The 14,866-nt window shown below is 39.5% G+C and overlaps 1 protein-coding gene across 2 annotated transcripts; it reads left to right on the forward strand.

The window, feature by feature from the left end:
- The first annotated feature begins 935 nt into the window (after positions 1 to 935).
- hpdl (4-hydroxyphenylpyruvate dioxygenase-like) lies at positions 936 to 14,093 on the forward strand. 2 transcript variants are annotated; one of them, XM_056470135.1, is made up of 6 exons: positions 936 to 1,307; positions 5,037 to 5,299; positions 6,653 to 6,849; positions 11,473 to 11,624; positions 11,982 to 12,100; positions 13,083 to 14,093. In XM_056470135.1, exons 1-6 carry the CDS (start codon positions 942 to 944, stop codon positions 13,273 to 13,275), a joined length of 1,290 nt encoding a protein of 429 aa, XP_056326110.1. In that variant the 5' UTR covers positions 936 to 941; the 3' UTR covers positions 13,276 to 14,093. The 2 variants fall into 2 exon arrangements, with proteins under 2 accessions (XP_056326110.1, XP_056326111.1); XM_056470136.1 differs by having other exon boundaries at positions 6,653 to 6,819.
- Positions 14,094 to 14,866: the final 773 nt, after the last annotated feature.

Genomic DNA, 14,866 nt, shown 5'->3' on the forward strand with positions numbered 1-14,866 from the left:
TATGGGAGAAATGACTAGGAATAATAAACGGCAATAAACGGTCACACTACTCACTCTACAAACAAGTGTTTGCATGACAATACAGACAAAGTAGAATAATATAATAAGAAAATATCAGTTTGCAACACCAAGCAGCAAAACGAGCTGTTTTTAACGTTTAAAAATGAATGGAAGTGAACGAGACCGGAAGTCTCGAGCCAAAATGTTTAAAATGGCTGCGCCCACTCGTACACGGAGAATAAGGTGAATAGTCTTTGTTTTTAATAAACTAGCTATTAAAAAGAGATTTATTTCATATCATTTAATTCATTCAATATCTAACATTTCAAATGTTCCGAATTAAATAGCGACGTGGAGAACAGTTATATGTAAGGGACTAACTTATTAAAGCCTGTTTATGAAAACTAAATAAATTTAAAGGTATTTTAGAAACGTGTTTTTATAGGCAGAACCTATACAGCAAGATGGACATGAAACAATTATACTTCTTACAAGTGTATTAATAAAAAATAGAAAAAGATATAACAAAAACAAATATGGCTTTTGCTGTATAAAAAATTGCAGTTTTCTGGTATTTCAGAGATTTTCCGTCTTTTTTTTTTAGTATTTTATAGATGTGAATCATGTAACTTCATTAAACATGTAAACATATTCATCACCTATATACTATAAGATTGCAGGTTAATGATGTCTGTATATAATAGCTTATATTTGATCGTCACTTTAACTTAATTTGATTGTAATGCAGTAATGTGCACCTTTAGTAAAGCTGCTTTTGAAACAATAATTACTGTACAAAGCGCTATAGAAATAAACTTGAATTGAATGTGATTGTTATGACCACAGACATCTAATGTAAAGCTTTCTAACACGATGTACATGGTTATGAGTGACATCTACATGACAGCTTGACACACCCCTGTGAGTGACGTCACCTCAACATGGCGGCCTATTTGAGCCGGCTGCACCACATTTCCCTTCAGGTTTCAAACGTGGATAAAGTCGCGCACGAGCTCGTGTCGCGGTTCCAGTTTAACGTGTTCGCGGCGCGACGGGCAGAACGGGCGAAGCAGCTCGCGCTCCGCAGAGGATCCGCGGTGTTCGTGGTGAACGAGAGACCGAGTCTGAGTGACTGCGGCGCTGTCAGAGATCACCGGGACGCGGGCTGTGTGTTCGGGGCTCATGAGCACTACCCGGTGGACACCGTCAGTAACGTGTGCTTCGAGGTGACCGATGTACCGAGCGCGAGCCGCGCGCTCCGGGATCACGGCGGGTGTGAGTTCCTCCAGCCGCCCGCGGAGCTCCAGGTAGAGTTGGTTTGATATTCAGACGCATGAGATTAAAGCTAACCATGTTGATTTTGTTAGTCCACATTGCTAGTTGTGAGGTGAACATCAGTGCATGTCATTAAGAACAAAAATGTTTGCCCTTGTAATCTTAAATTTAAAATCTAAAAATGATTTGTTTTCAGTTTAATTCTCAGATTACGTCGGTCTGAGATATTGGGCGTGGCTAACATACTTAACCACGCCCCTCTAGCTGTCAGTTTTGACAACAAACAGGAGTGAGGAGGAGTCTGTTAGATTGTAATAAGCAGTGTTGGGAAAGTTACTTTAAAAAGTAATGTATTACAATATTGAGTTACTGCCCTAAAAGGTAAACTAGTTGTGTTACTTGGCTACTTTTTATGGTAAGTAATTTATTTTCCCTAATACTGAGCTAATTAGTTCAATTTAAGCGGGTTTTTAAATATACAGTATTTTTCAAGAAATGTAAGACTTTTAAGGCACTTAACTTTTTCATTTGCGTAAAGTTTAAAAACATTTTTATTTTATATTTTAGGTGTAAATTAATTTGTTTAAATTAAAAATTGTTACTCAAAGCAGGTGTTTCCCACTTTAACCTCTGGTGCATTTTACAACAATAATCACTCTGTTACAAAACTACGATCCTCGAAATGCAGTTTCACTATATCATCTAATCAGGTAGGTGGCGCTGGAAAGGCAATCCTGAAACCAATTCGGCAGGTGGTGCTGTTACAAAACTATGGTCCTAGAAATGCAGTTTCACTATATCATCCAATCCGGTAGGTGACGCTGCTGCAAAAAAAATATGGTTTTATAAATGCGGTCTTATTGACCTTATTCTAAAATGCGGAAGTGCGTCTGTTTTCGCGATTGTTTTAGAACTTCTGATTAGGTCCCCTATGAGAGAAATGACTAGGAATAATAAACGGCAGAAAACGGTCAAACTACTTTCTCTACAAACAAGTGTTTGCATTATTATACAGACCAAGTAGAATATTATAATAAGAAAATATCAGTTTGCAACAGCAAGCAGCGTAACAAGCAGTTTTTAACATCTAAAAATGAATGGAAGTGAATGAAATCGGAAGTCTCGAGCCAAAAAGATTCAAATGGCTGCGCCCGCTGGTCGGCAAAGGATAAGGTGAATACATGCGGTCCTGAACGTGCAGCTGCTCAAGTTGTGCAGGATCATATTATTGACAAGGGCCGGGAGCAGGATTGTGATGCCGGCTCAGCATCGTGATGTCTACCGGCCATCAGCGATGGACGATGGTATCGTCTATCGACCCAACCCTACTACGGACAATATAATACGGACTATTCCCCTATAGCGCATGTCTTTGGACTGTGGGTGGAAACTGGAGCACCCGGAGGAAACCCACGCCAACACAGGGAGAACATGCAAACTCCACAAGGGAAATGCCAACTGACCTAGCCAAGGCTCGAACCAGCAACCTTCTTGCTGTGAGGCGATCGTGCTACCCACTGCGCCGCCAAACTCAAATAATATTACTGATTTTTTATAAGTAATGCATTACTTTACTCGTTACTTAGAAAAGTAATATTATTAAGTAACACCTGTTACTTTAAATGCGTTACCCCCAACACTGGTAATAATTCTCCCCAAACCCTTTTCAATTCAATTCAATTCCCCTTTATTTGTATAGCGCTTTTACAATGTAGATTGTGTCAAAGCAGCTTCACATAAAAGGTCATAGTAAATAGGAACAGTGTAGTTCAGTTTGTAGTGTTTAAGTTCAGTTCAGTTGAGCTCAGTTCAGTGTGGTTTAATAATCACTACTGAGAGTCCAAACACTGAAGGGCAAATCCAACGATGCGCAGCTCTACATATCCCGAACAATGCAAGCCAGTGGCGACAGCGGAGAGGGAAAAAAAACTTCACTAATGGCGAAAGTGAAGAAAAAAAAACCTTGAGAGAAACCAGGCTCAGTTGGGCACGACCATTTTAATTTCTCCGCTGGCCAAACGTCTTGTGCAGAGCTGCAGTCTCAGTGGCGGAGGCTGGAAGCTGGCCTCAGCGAAGACTCGTCTGTCTCTGGAGCGTCACAAGAATCAGTCTCATGTTCTCCACTCCTCCATGACTATCACAGTAGCTGCTCAGGATACGGCCTGGTCCAGGATTATGGAAACCTTGGGATCATCTCGTCGTTGGTCTTGGATCGAATCAGTGACTCTGCATAGTCTGAGGGCCTCAGGAAGAGTATCCCCAGGTGGAAATGGAGAATAAAGAGAATATTTTCCCCATCTTCCTGAATGAAACGCCTACTTTACTATATCCAATCAGCTCGCAGCCAGGTCAAGCGGACTTTAATAATATAAGTTCAGATAAGTGTTCTTTGCAAGTTCTAAATAGGAAAATCCAGTGTTTGGTGTAATTACAGTAGTTACAAAGTAACTAGTTACTGTAATCAGATTACTTTCGTCAGAAAAAGAAAGATAAGGGTTTACTTTTAAATTTCATTTAATTTAATTACTTTATTATAATCAGGGTGCGAATTATACATTGATGATTAGGAGGGTCAACTTTTTCAGTAATGTTAGTTTGTGTAATACATGCTTCAGTGAATCAAATTTCTGTATTTATTTATATAACATCTAATTTATTAAGGAAATGTATTAAAGCTTTCAGTGTTTTGTGGGATATTTAGTGTATTCTGATATACAGTATCCGATTAGCTACTTCTGAGGATACTTTAAGTTAAACTATGCCTCTAATTTGACTTTACTTTTAGGCCATATGTAGAAACAAACACCTATTTTAGGAGAAAACAGTCTTGCAGTGTTCTAGATCTGCCGGTTTCAGACTGTTGAATGAGTTATTTCTCGCAGATTGATTGCTGTGATTATGCATTCACAGTGGTATGAACCATTATAGGGGTGGTCAAATGTATATTTATATTATATCATTTTAATTATTAACATTATTATTATTTAAAATAAAGAGCAGAGTAAATTCCCAGTATTAAAGAGCTGACCCCTCTTTACATGTTGTTTTGACATCCTTTAGGGGGGATCAGGCGTTAATTAGGGGGGTCAGTCACCCCCAAACCCCCTTTAATTTGCATCCTGCTTATAGTGTACTTGTTTAAATACTGTACATAAAATCAACAGTTCTGGATGAATCAATTCAGAGAAGCAGAGCAGAGTAATTCATTGATTCAGAAGATTGAACATTTTGAAAAGGATTAAATGAGTGTCAATATTGGCATGCGAGAAATATTGTGTTTTGAAATGTTTATTGTTTTGATACTTACAATGTTTATTATTCTTAAAGTGATAATTTTTTTAATAAAGCTAAAATGTCCTGTTTGGCTTTGATTTAAGTCCTCATTTAGTTTCATTTCTATCATCTATACAGCATTGAGATTTTTATGTAGTGCATTTATGCAATGAATTTTAAGTTGAGTCAAGTGATTTAATAAATGATTGAATAATTGAGTTATTTATCAGACACAATAATTAAAGATGTAATTAATAATTAATTACTTTTTGGAAGTAACTTACCCAACGGTGGGGAAATCATTTTAGCAGGTAAATACTATCAAAGTGCAACATTGTTCACAGTGAAATAAATAGTGCTAATGTTATTTTGTAGTGCTGTTTCAGGCCGAATATTCAAAATAGTGTGGTAAACAATATAGGGAGCGTTTCACAAGTTGTCATTGAATGAATATGTCTATTTAACACCAACTTTACCTCAATCTCCAGGATGACCGTGGCCGGGTCACCTTCTCCATTGTGCGTTCCCCGGTGGGTAACGTGTGCCACACACTCATCGACAGCTCCCGGTACCAGGGACCATTCCTGCCCGGTTTCCATGAGGTGAGCTCGGGCTGTCAGGGTGCAGACCGCTCCCGGTGTCCCATCACTCACTTTGACCACATCACATACGCCTGTCCGAGGAGCAGCACAGCGCACATCACTGGCTGGTATGGGAGAAACTTCGGCTTCAAGAGGTTCTTCATTGACAGGTCAGCTGCCAACACACTGTAAAAAATTAGCATTGTTACACAATTTTTTACTAATTTAATTAAGTAGTTTTAAAGGGCACATACACTCACTGGCCACTTTATTAGGTACACCTAACTAGTGCCGGGTTGGACCTCTTTTGGCTTCAGAACTGCCTTAATCCTTTGTGGCGTAGATTCAATAAGCTTCTGGAAATATTCCTCAGAGATTTTGCTCCATATTGGCATGATAGCATCACGTAGTTGCTGCAGATTTGTCGGCTGCACATCCATGATACCAATCTCCCATTCCACCACATCTCAAAGGTGCTCTATTGGATTGAGCTCTGGTGACTGTGGAGGCCATTTGAGTACAGTGAACTCATTGTCATGTTCAAGAAACCAGTCTGAGATGATTCACGCTTTATGACATGGTGCGTTATCCTGCTGGAAGTAGCCATCAGAAGATGGAGACACTGTGGTCATAAAGGGATGGACATGGTCAGCAACAATACTCAGGTAGGCTGGGGTGTTGACACCATGCTCAATTGGTACTAATGGACCCAAAGTGTGCCAAGAGAATATCCTCCACATCATTACACCACCACCACCAGCCTGAACTGTTAACACAAGGCAGGATGGATCCATGATTTCATGCTGTTGAGGCCAAATTCTGACCCGACCATCTGAATGTGGCAGCAGAAATGGAGACTCATCAGACCAGAGAGACTCATCAGACCAGGCAATGTTTCTCCAATCTTCTATTGTCCAGTTTTGGTGAGCCTGTGTGAATTGTAGCTTTAGTTTCCTGTTCTTAGCTGACAGGAGTGGCACCCGGTGTGGTCTTCTGCTGCTGTAGCCCATCCGCCTCAAGGTTGGACGTGTTGTGCGTTCAGAGATTTATTTGAGTTTCTGTTGCCTTTCTATCAGCTGGAACCAGTCTGGCCATTCTCCTCTGACCTCTGGCATCAACAAGGCATTTGCGCCCACAGAACTGCCGCTCACTGGATATTTCCTCTTTTTTAGACCATTCTCTGTAAACCCTAGAGATGGTTGTGCGTGAAAATCCCAGTAGATCAGCAGTTTCTGAAATACTTAGACCAGCCCGTCTGGCACCAACAACCATGCCACGTTCAAAGTCTCTTAAATCCTCTTTCTTCCCCATTCTGATGCTCACTTTGAACTGCAGCAGATCGTCTTGACCATGTCTACATGCCTAAATGCATTGAGCTGCTGCCATGTGATTGGCTGATTAGAAATTTGCGTTAATGAGAAGTTGGACAGGTGTACCTAATAAAGTGGCCGGTGAGTGTATGATGCAAAATCACCTTGTGGAAGCTGTTTGGACAGAAGTAGACAGAAGTTGTCTGTTTGCAGGAATGAGGATGTAGATGAGGGATACGTGTTGAACCATGACGGGATCGGGCTGCGTTTGACAGCTATGGAATACTGGAAATGTAGTGAGTCTGGAATTAACCTGCCCTTTAAAGATGAAAAGGAGCCAGACTGCAAGTTTGTGATCGCAGAGTCTCTCCCTGAGCAAGGTGACATCTCAGACCTTCTGCATATTAAAGGTGCACTCAGCCAATTTTAAGTATACCTATTTTGCAAAAATCACTTTAATAAGGGGTTTAAACACAGTTGTGTGTCAGCAGTGTGTGAATATATCCAGTTTCTAATGATAAACATGTATTCATTTTATTTTTTATAATCACACTTGATAAAAACAGTCTGCAGAAACACTTTGATTGACATTTTGCCTTTGTATGTGTCATCAGAGGAGCAAAAACCCACCCACTAGTGACCATCTCTCCCTCATTAGCAACAGCTCTGAGTGAGAAGCAGCCAAACAATCCAAACCGCTCCATTGACTTACTATTGTGGGAGGGTGCCTCCTTGTCCATGTGACACTTCAAAGTCAATGGAGCGACTTCATTTGTGCAAATTTAAAGGTGATTTTATCAAGTATTTCACTTTTTTTAACCCCCAGATTCCCCGTTTTCAAATACTTGCATCTCATCCAAATATTATCCTACAATAACATCATATTTACTAGAGGTGTGAAGCTACACTGGTCTCACGATTTGGTTCAATTCGATGTCTCGGTGCATCACGGTGCATTGACGATGCTTTCCATACACAGTTTTATCTTTTCTTCACAGCACAGCAATTCTTGTATTTAAATGTATAAATATATGTATATTTATATACTATTTGTAATACAATTTTGTCCTTTAATACAAACAATCAGATATATAAACTGTACCTTTAAACAACACAAGCATTTATAGCTAATAAACAAATATGAATATCCCGCTCGCTCTCTGAGCCTTGTCTTAACAGAAAGGGCTGCGATTGGCGCTGGCGCTCTTTACAGATGAAAGACGCTGATAAACGGCAGCGGCGATCACAGCAGACCCATGATAGACACGGTGGAGAAACCCTGCAGGCACACGCTCGTGTCTGTATCCAGAAATATCGCTGTAACAGCCGAGAGGAGAGGAAAAGCCACGCCAGCAGGTCAAATGGGCCACAGAGAGAGAGAGTTTACTTTCATTCTCTCAATCGCAGTGAAATAGGGGCTTCTGCTGTGAGTGTCAGTGAAAGACTGTCCAGCAAACACACACACAGTGCACAGCTTCTGCGTTTTTACATAGTTTGAACATTGTAAATACTTGTGCTCGCCTCCCTCGCCATAGTAAGCTACCACGACATAGCGCATATGAGATAAATGACGTCAGTACATAATAACCGGTTATGATTATTACTGAACCGATACCAAATTGTCTGCATCGCGGTGCACCGAAAAAACAATTAAGTTTGACACCGCTAATATTTACACCAACAGAAAGCTATTTAAAAACATTTAAATCGATTAAAGCAGATGGCTTGATTATTCAGCTTCAATAAGCTAAACAAATAATAGACATTTAGAGTAGCACATCACACGAACGCTAAATAAATAAGCTTTCTATTTCTAGAATCTGAATCTGGGGGTCAAGAAAAACTAAATATTGATAAAATCACCTATATTTGTCCAGGTGAAGCTCTTAGCAATGCTTTCCAAGTATATTTAGTGGGTTTCAACACACACACACGCACACACACACACACACACACACACTTGATGAATTTTATTTGGAATGACTAATACTAATTAAAGCAACACAACATCCAAATAATCATAAAGAGCCTGTGATGTTTCACAGTACAAGCAGTAGATACAACCATTGAGTTTCCTTTGTGTGACAATATTAAAACACTCAGTCAAGTCTGCGCATAGTAGTGAGTAACTAGATTAGGGATAGAGATGGCATCGTCTTCTCCATACATGAAGACTGCCTATTATTGCAGACACAGAACACTACTTTGCAATTTGTTTAGAGTGTTTTTTAGTGAGTCCAGCAATTTGTAGACCCCTCACACACAGTTTATGAACATGCCCTAGGCCAGTGTTTCCCAACCCTGTTCCTGAAGGCACACCAACAGTACATATTTTCCACCTCTCCCCAATCAAACACACCTGAATCAACTCAGCAGAACATCAGAAGAGACTCCAACACCTGAAGTTAATGGGTCAGATGAGGGAGACATTAAAAATATGTACTGTTGGTGTGCCTCCAGGAACAGGGTTGGGAAACACTGCCCTAGGCTACCGTAGATTAAAACCACTAACTTTGTGTTGTAACCACACGCTTTTAAAGCATTTACTAATGGTTGACATTTTAGCTGAATAGCACAAATCCATGTGTGCGTCAAAACAGCAGCCTACTTCCATAATGAGGATGATTTTCATTACTTCATCCACAACAACAATATCAGGAGTGTTTGGAAAATCTACACCCCTGTAATGACAGTACTCAGAACATGTGCAATACTGTTTAATGATGAAAACCAGTACACACACACACACACACACACACACACACACACACACACACACACACACACACACACACACACACACACACACACACACACACACACACACACACACACACACACAAAATAATAAAAAAAATAAAAATAAAAAGTGAAAAGACAAATGGTTAAAAATGTGAAAATAAATATGTAAATAAATTAAATAAATTCTAATAATAACAGTACATAATAAATAAATAAATAAATAATAACAATGTTCAATGCATTTTTGCAACTTGCGTTTCACAGCTTTCTGGTTAAACAAATTTGTTAATTGTTGCTAAAATGTAAGACATCTGAACAATACAATAAGACACCAACAAGAGTGTGAAAGCATAGTCCACCTGGTTAAGAAAGGGTTGAAAGGGGGTCCATATTTTATAAAAATCTTGTAATTTCCCTTTAACAGTGTATGTCCGCTTCCCCGGAGCAAGATTACTAGTCATTTCTTTAATCCACTGGACATGGGACGGCCTTTGAGGTTTTTTTCCAATTTAAAGTAATAAGGTGCTTCGCTTGAACTCAAATCCAATAGTTTGCGTTTGCTTGTGTTCAGATCATAGACTGTAAAATATATGGACGTGGTATCCGTGAGAGTGAGCGGAGCTACAGACACCTGCTGGCACTTTGCTTAGACCTTGCAGACAGACTTTACTTTGAGAGAAACGCTTGATACTCTATTACCTGCGACTCGGTTGTGTTCTGACCACATGTGCTTGGCTGTACACTATATACATAAAGTGTTTAGACTTTTAAAAACACTGTAGTAATACATTGAGCCACTAAACATTGCTCTTATGACGTTTTTCTACAGGAGGAAAACCTGAATTACTTCCAAACACTTCAGATATAATCTGTGTTAGTAAATGCAAGACTATTGATGAACTCCAGCATAACACTGTATGACAACGCTTCAGATGACGGTTCTAGAGCCTACAGCTAATCAATCTGTCACATTCTGGAGTGCTTTACGGGTCTAAAGAAAAATATTAATGATAAATGATCTTAAATAAAACAAATACATATATAGAGATGGTATATAAGTATATAACTTTACTCACATGGGAAACGGAGGCCACATGAACGGTTTGTGAGCACAATTAAGTGCACACAGCATCCCATATCATCTGATAATTGTAAGAAATAAGTCCAAAAGGCAGCTGACTGTGTAAAGCCACATAAAACAAAACAAAAATACGATGAATATGCCGAGATCAGTGGCTAATCTGCCGGATTCAGCTGAGGTGAAGTGACGGCGACCAGCGAGACCTAGCTGTCACTCAAGTGGCCACGCCCTTAATTATGCAAACCTAATATAACCTAAAATAAAGGAAATGGATGAGTTATAAAAAAATTCACCCCCCTCACAGTTGTCATGGAGGGTAATAATAGCTATATGAACCAAAATCGTTCTTTGTACCAGGCTGTAAACACCTTTTTTTCTGCTGTAAAGTTGGCCCTTCTAACAGTGGGCTCAATTGCACTTTGCTCTATTATGGAGCCAGGACTAGCGGAATTTTGATGAATTGCAGTTTCAGTTACTTCCGTATTAGCTTCCCGAGGGAGAGCGGGAGGTTGCCGCTTGGTTCAGATCCATGTTTACAGGGTATATATGACTCTTAGCAATACTTATTTACTAATCAAATATTATGTTTTGCTACACTTACAAAAGGAAATGTAGGGAAAAGAAATAATGTAACACAATCTTTACTTAATATTCCAGTGATATCTGGCATAAAATAAAAATTTGACCCAAACGATGTATTTTTGGCTATTCTCACAAATTTACCCATGCAACATAAGACAATTTTGTGATCATTTTGTGAAAAAGGGTCACAAATATGCTAGTGTTCAATTGAATTTAATGGTTAGCACTGTGGCCTCAGTCGCTGGTTTGAGTCCCGGTTGGGCCAGTGGAGTTTGCATGTTCTCCCTGCATTCGCGTGTGTTTCCTCCGGGTGCTCCGGATTCCCCCACAGTCCAAACACATGCTCTATAAGGGAATTGATGAACTAAATTGGCTGTAGTGTGTGAGAATTAGTGTGTATGGGTGTTTCCCAGTACTGGGTTGCAGCTGGAAGGGCATCCGCTGTGTAAAAAATATGCTGGATAAATTGGTGGTTCATTCCGCTGCGGAATTTTGACCCCTGATGAATAAAGAGACTAAGCTGAAGAAAAATGAATGAATCTGACTGACCAGCGTTGTCCTTCACTAGCAGATGATCTAGTGGTGTCAGTTTTATATGAGCAAATATATATCCATATATTTATTTCAGGCAGGAATCAGGTGGACACGTTTCTGGATGAGCACAGAGGAGCAGGAATCCAGCACATCGGCCTGTACACCGAGGACATCGTGAAAACAGCTCAAACTCTGAGTGAGGCCGGAGTTCAGTTCTTCTCTCCTCCTCCGGCGTACTACACTGAGGTCTGTGTCTAAACCGCATTCACACTCGATCTGTGTTTATTGAAGAACGATGCACCACCAACATCTAAACACCGTCAAGCTTTCCACACTCAAAACATATTGGCAAAAGTGTTTCTGCAGACTGCTTTTATCATGTGTGAATACCAATAATTGAAATAATAAATGTTTACCATCGGAGGCTGGTTATATTCACACACTGCTGACAGATAACTGTGCTTAAACCCCTTATATAAGTGATTATTGCAGGATAGGTGCTCTTTAAAGCCTACTAAATGAGATTTTTATACTGAGAGCACTTTGATGGATGTTTTTACAAATATATCCCGTAAAATATATTAAATAATTACGTGTTTTCAGGTGGGGAAGCAGCAGGAGATGTTGGATGCAGGTTATGATCCTCAAACACTAAGTCGATATGGGATTCTGCTGGACACTGACATCCAGACGCACACAGACAGGACCACAGATGGCCATCGGTAACACTATAGATTGTCAAAGCAGCTTAAAGGTCTTGCGAAGTGCTTTGAAATGTGCGTTTTTTTTTATTCGATGTTTGTAGTAATCTCAGCTGGTTCATGAAGAGAGGGCGGGACATCGAGTAGCTCCTCCCCTTTAAATAAAACAGCCAATAGTGATTTGTTTTATCACAGCTCTGCCAGTGAGAGTGGTTGAGCTCAAGTGCATTAACTTAGTTAAATAGGAAAGTTATTGGACAACAGTGGTTTGTTCTGTAGCCAATAAAGAAACACAATCTCTTAAGGGGGCTAATAATATTGACTTTTAAAAGTTATAAAAATATATAAATAAGGCTAATTATATAATGTTTATGACTTAATATTAATAAGACTTGTAATATTGACTTTTAAAAGTTATGGAAAATATTCATTCATTCATTTTCTTTTCGGCTTAATCCCTTTATTAATCTGGGGTCGCCACAGTGGAATGAACCGCCAACTTATCCAGCACATATTTTACGCAGCGGATGCCCTTTCAGCTGCAACCTATCTCTGGGAAACATCCATACATTCTTGCATTCACACACATACACTACAGCCAATTTAGCTTATTCAATTCACCTATAGCGCATGTGTTTGGACTGTGGGAGTAACAGGAGCACCCGGAGGAAACCCACACCAACATGGGGAGAACATGCAAACTCCACACACAAATACCAACTGACCCAGCCGAGGCTTGAACCAGTGACCTTCTTGCTGTGAGGCGATCGTGCTACCCACTGCTCCACTGGAATTTAATGCAGTGCTTCTTGTGTGGTCTAAGACCCGCTTTGTCAAATATCAATCAGGCAGTGAAGATCATTGATTTTTGAAGAAATCAGATATTAAACGCGGCGATTTTGTAATGCTTTTACAGTTTACTGGAAGTACTTGAGCTGGCTGACTGAACATTAAAATTCCCTGTGAGTCCAGTTGTATTGAGTTGGCTGTGTTTGTTTCTCAGGCACCTTCTGCAAGTCTTTACCAAGCCGCTGTTCGCAGAGGACACGTTTTTCCTGGAGCTGATCGAGCGCAGAGGAGCGACAGGCTTCGGCGAGGGGAACATCCGAGCGCTTTGGAGATCCGTTCAGGCCTACATGGAGAACGGAGAACATCAAGAGAGGCAGAGCAAAAAGCAGCAGAGCAAACAGCGCTGACTGAGCATCTGCAACACACACACTCACACACACACTTACAATGACTACACTGTAAGACATATCTGTACAGCTTCTGTATTTAGTGATTCACCTGCGTTTTCTGCTTATTTGTGGTTGTGAATTGCATTATGGGATGTTAATCTCTGCTCTGTTGACTATTGATGTTGGAAATTTAACTGTACAGTTTAACACAGTGACGTTTATTGACATTTTAGTAAAAAAATATATAGAAAAATCTAATGTATAAGCATTAATATATAGAGAAATAAGTCTGTAAGTAACAGAAAATGTACCGCAAGTTTATCATAAGGTTTTTGTTGTATAATACACACCAACACAGACGATATAGCACTCGAATCTATTAAAAATGTCAATAAAAGTCACATTTTCAAACTTTTCAAGGTTAAAAGTTGTTGGAGGAAAGATCAAGCACCCATAATGCAACTCAAAAGCAGAATTCATAATCACAATATACAGAAAACTGCTAATTTATGGATATTTTTGTACAGAGACTAGCATGAGATCTACCTGAGCTTTAGATTTACTGACTGCAGCACCTTTGGGAACATTTGTGTGAATAGAAAGTAATTTTTGTCCTCTGTTCAGGACTTTCTGCATATTTGACTGTAACAGTCGTCAGTTCGGGCACTTCTAATATTATCAGCTTTACATTGAACGTGTTTATATATTCAGTAACCATAATATAAGTACTGTGATGCACTGTATTTTCATTTAAATCCATTTTATGTGACGTTCACAGTGAAACACATGCGGTTCATCTCTGTATTTTGCTAAAATAAATGGAAACCTCTTAACAACATTTTGATGTTTTCATTTTTGTTCGTGATCAGGCATGGTGGCTCAGTGGTTAGCACTGTGGCCTCACAGTAAGAAGGTCGCTGATACAAATCCCAACTGGGTCAGTTGCAGTGGTGGAAAGAGTACTGAATAATCATATTCAAGTAAAAGTACCATTACTTGCCTAAAAATGTACTGCAAGTAGAGTAAATGTATCCGTTGTAAATATTACTCAAATATTACCCTTTTAAAAGTACTCAAGAGTAGTATTACGCTGTGAAAAGCTGATGCATTTACATGTAATTTGTGGATGTGTGTAAACGTAACATTCTGTAGTGCATTTAGTTATTGCCCAGCAGACACACAACGTCATAAGACGTTATTATTAGGTTAGCAGGGGCATGGGGACGGGGGGGATCTGTCCCCCTCACTTTTAAAGACAGAACATTTAGAAACAGGAAATTATAATTATATGAACATATGATCTCATACAGCCGTTCCCCGCACTTTTAAAATGTCCGCTATGCCCCTGTAGGTTAGATTTAGGTTGTGCCGTCAGGTGACCAAAATTCAATATCTTGCCAGCATCTAAGGACAACGTTATTTTGATGTCCAATAATGACATGAAAAGATGTTGATATTTGGTTGATTTTAGGTTGTGTTAGAAAGTGACCAAAATCCAACGTTAAACCAACGTCACATTGACATCAAATACTGACATTTATTCATCAGGTATGGCAACCAAAATCCAACATCTGATAGACGTCATAGTGATGACTTTCACACAACGTCA

Source organism: Danio aesculapii, chromosome 12 (genome assembly GCF_903798145.1).
Source record: "Danio aesculapii chromosome 12, fDanAes4.1, whole genome shotgun sequence".
In the NCBI taxonomy this organism is placed as follows: domain Eukaryota; kingdom Metazoa; phylum Chordata; class Actinopteri; order Cypriniformes; family Danionidae; genus Danio; species Danio aesculapii.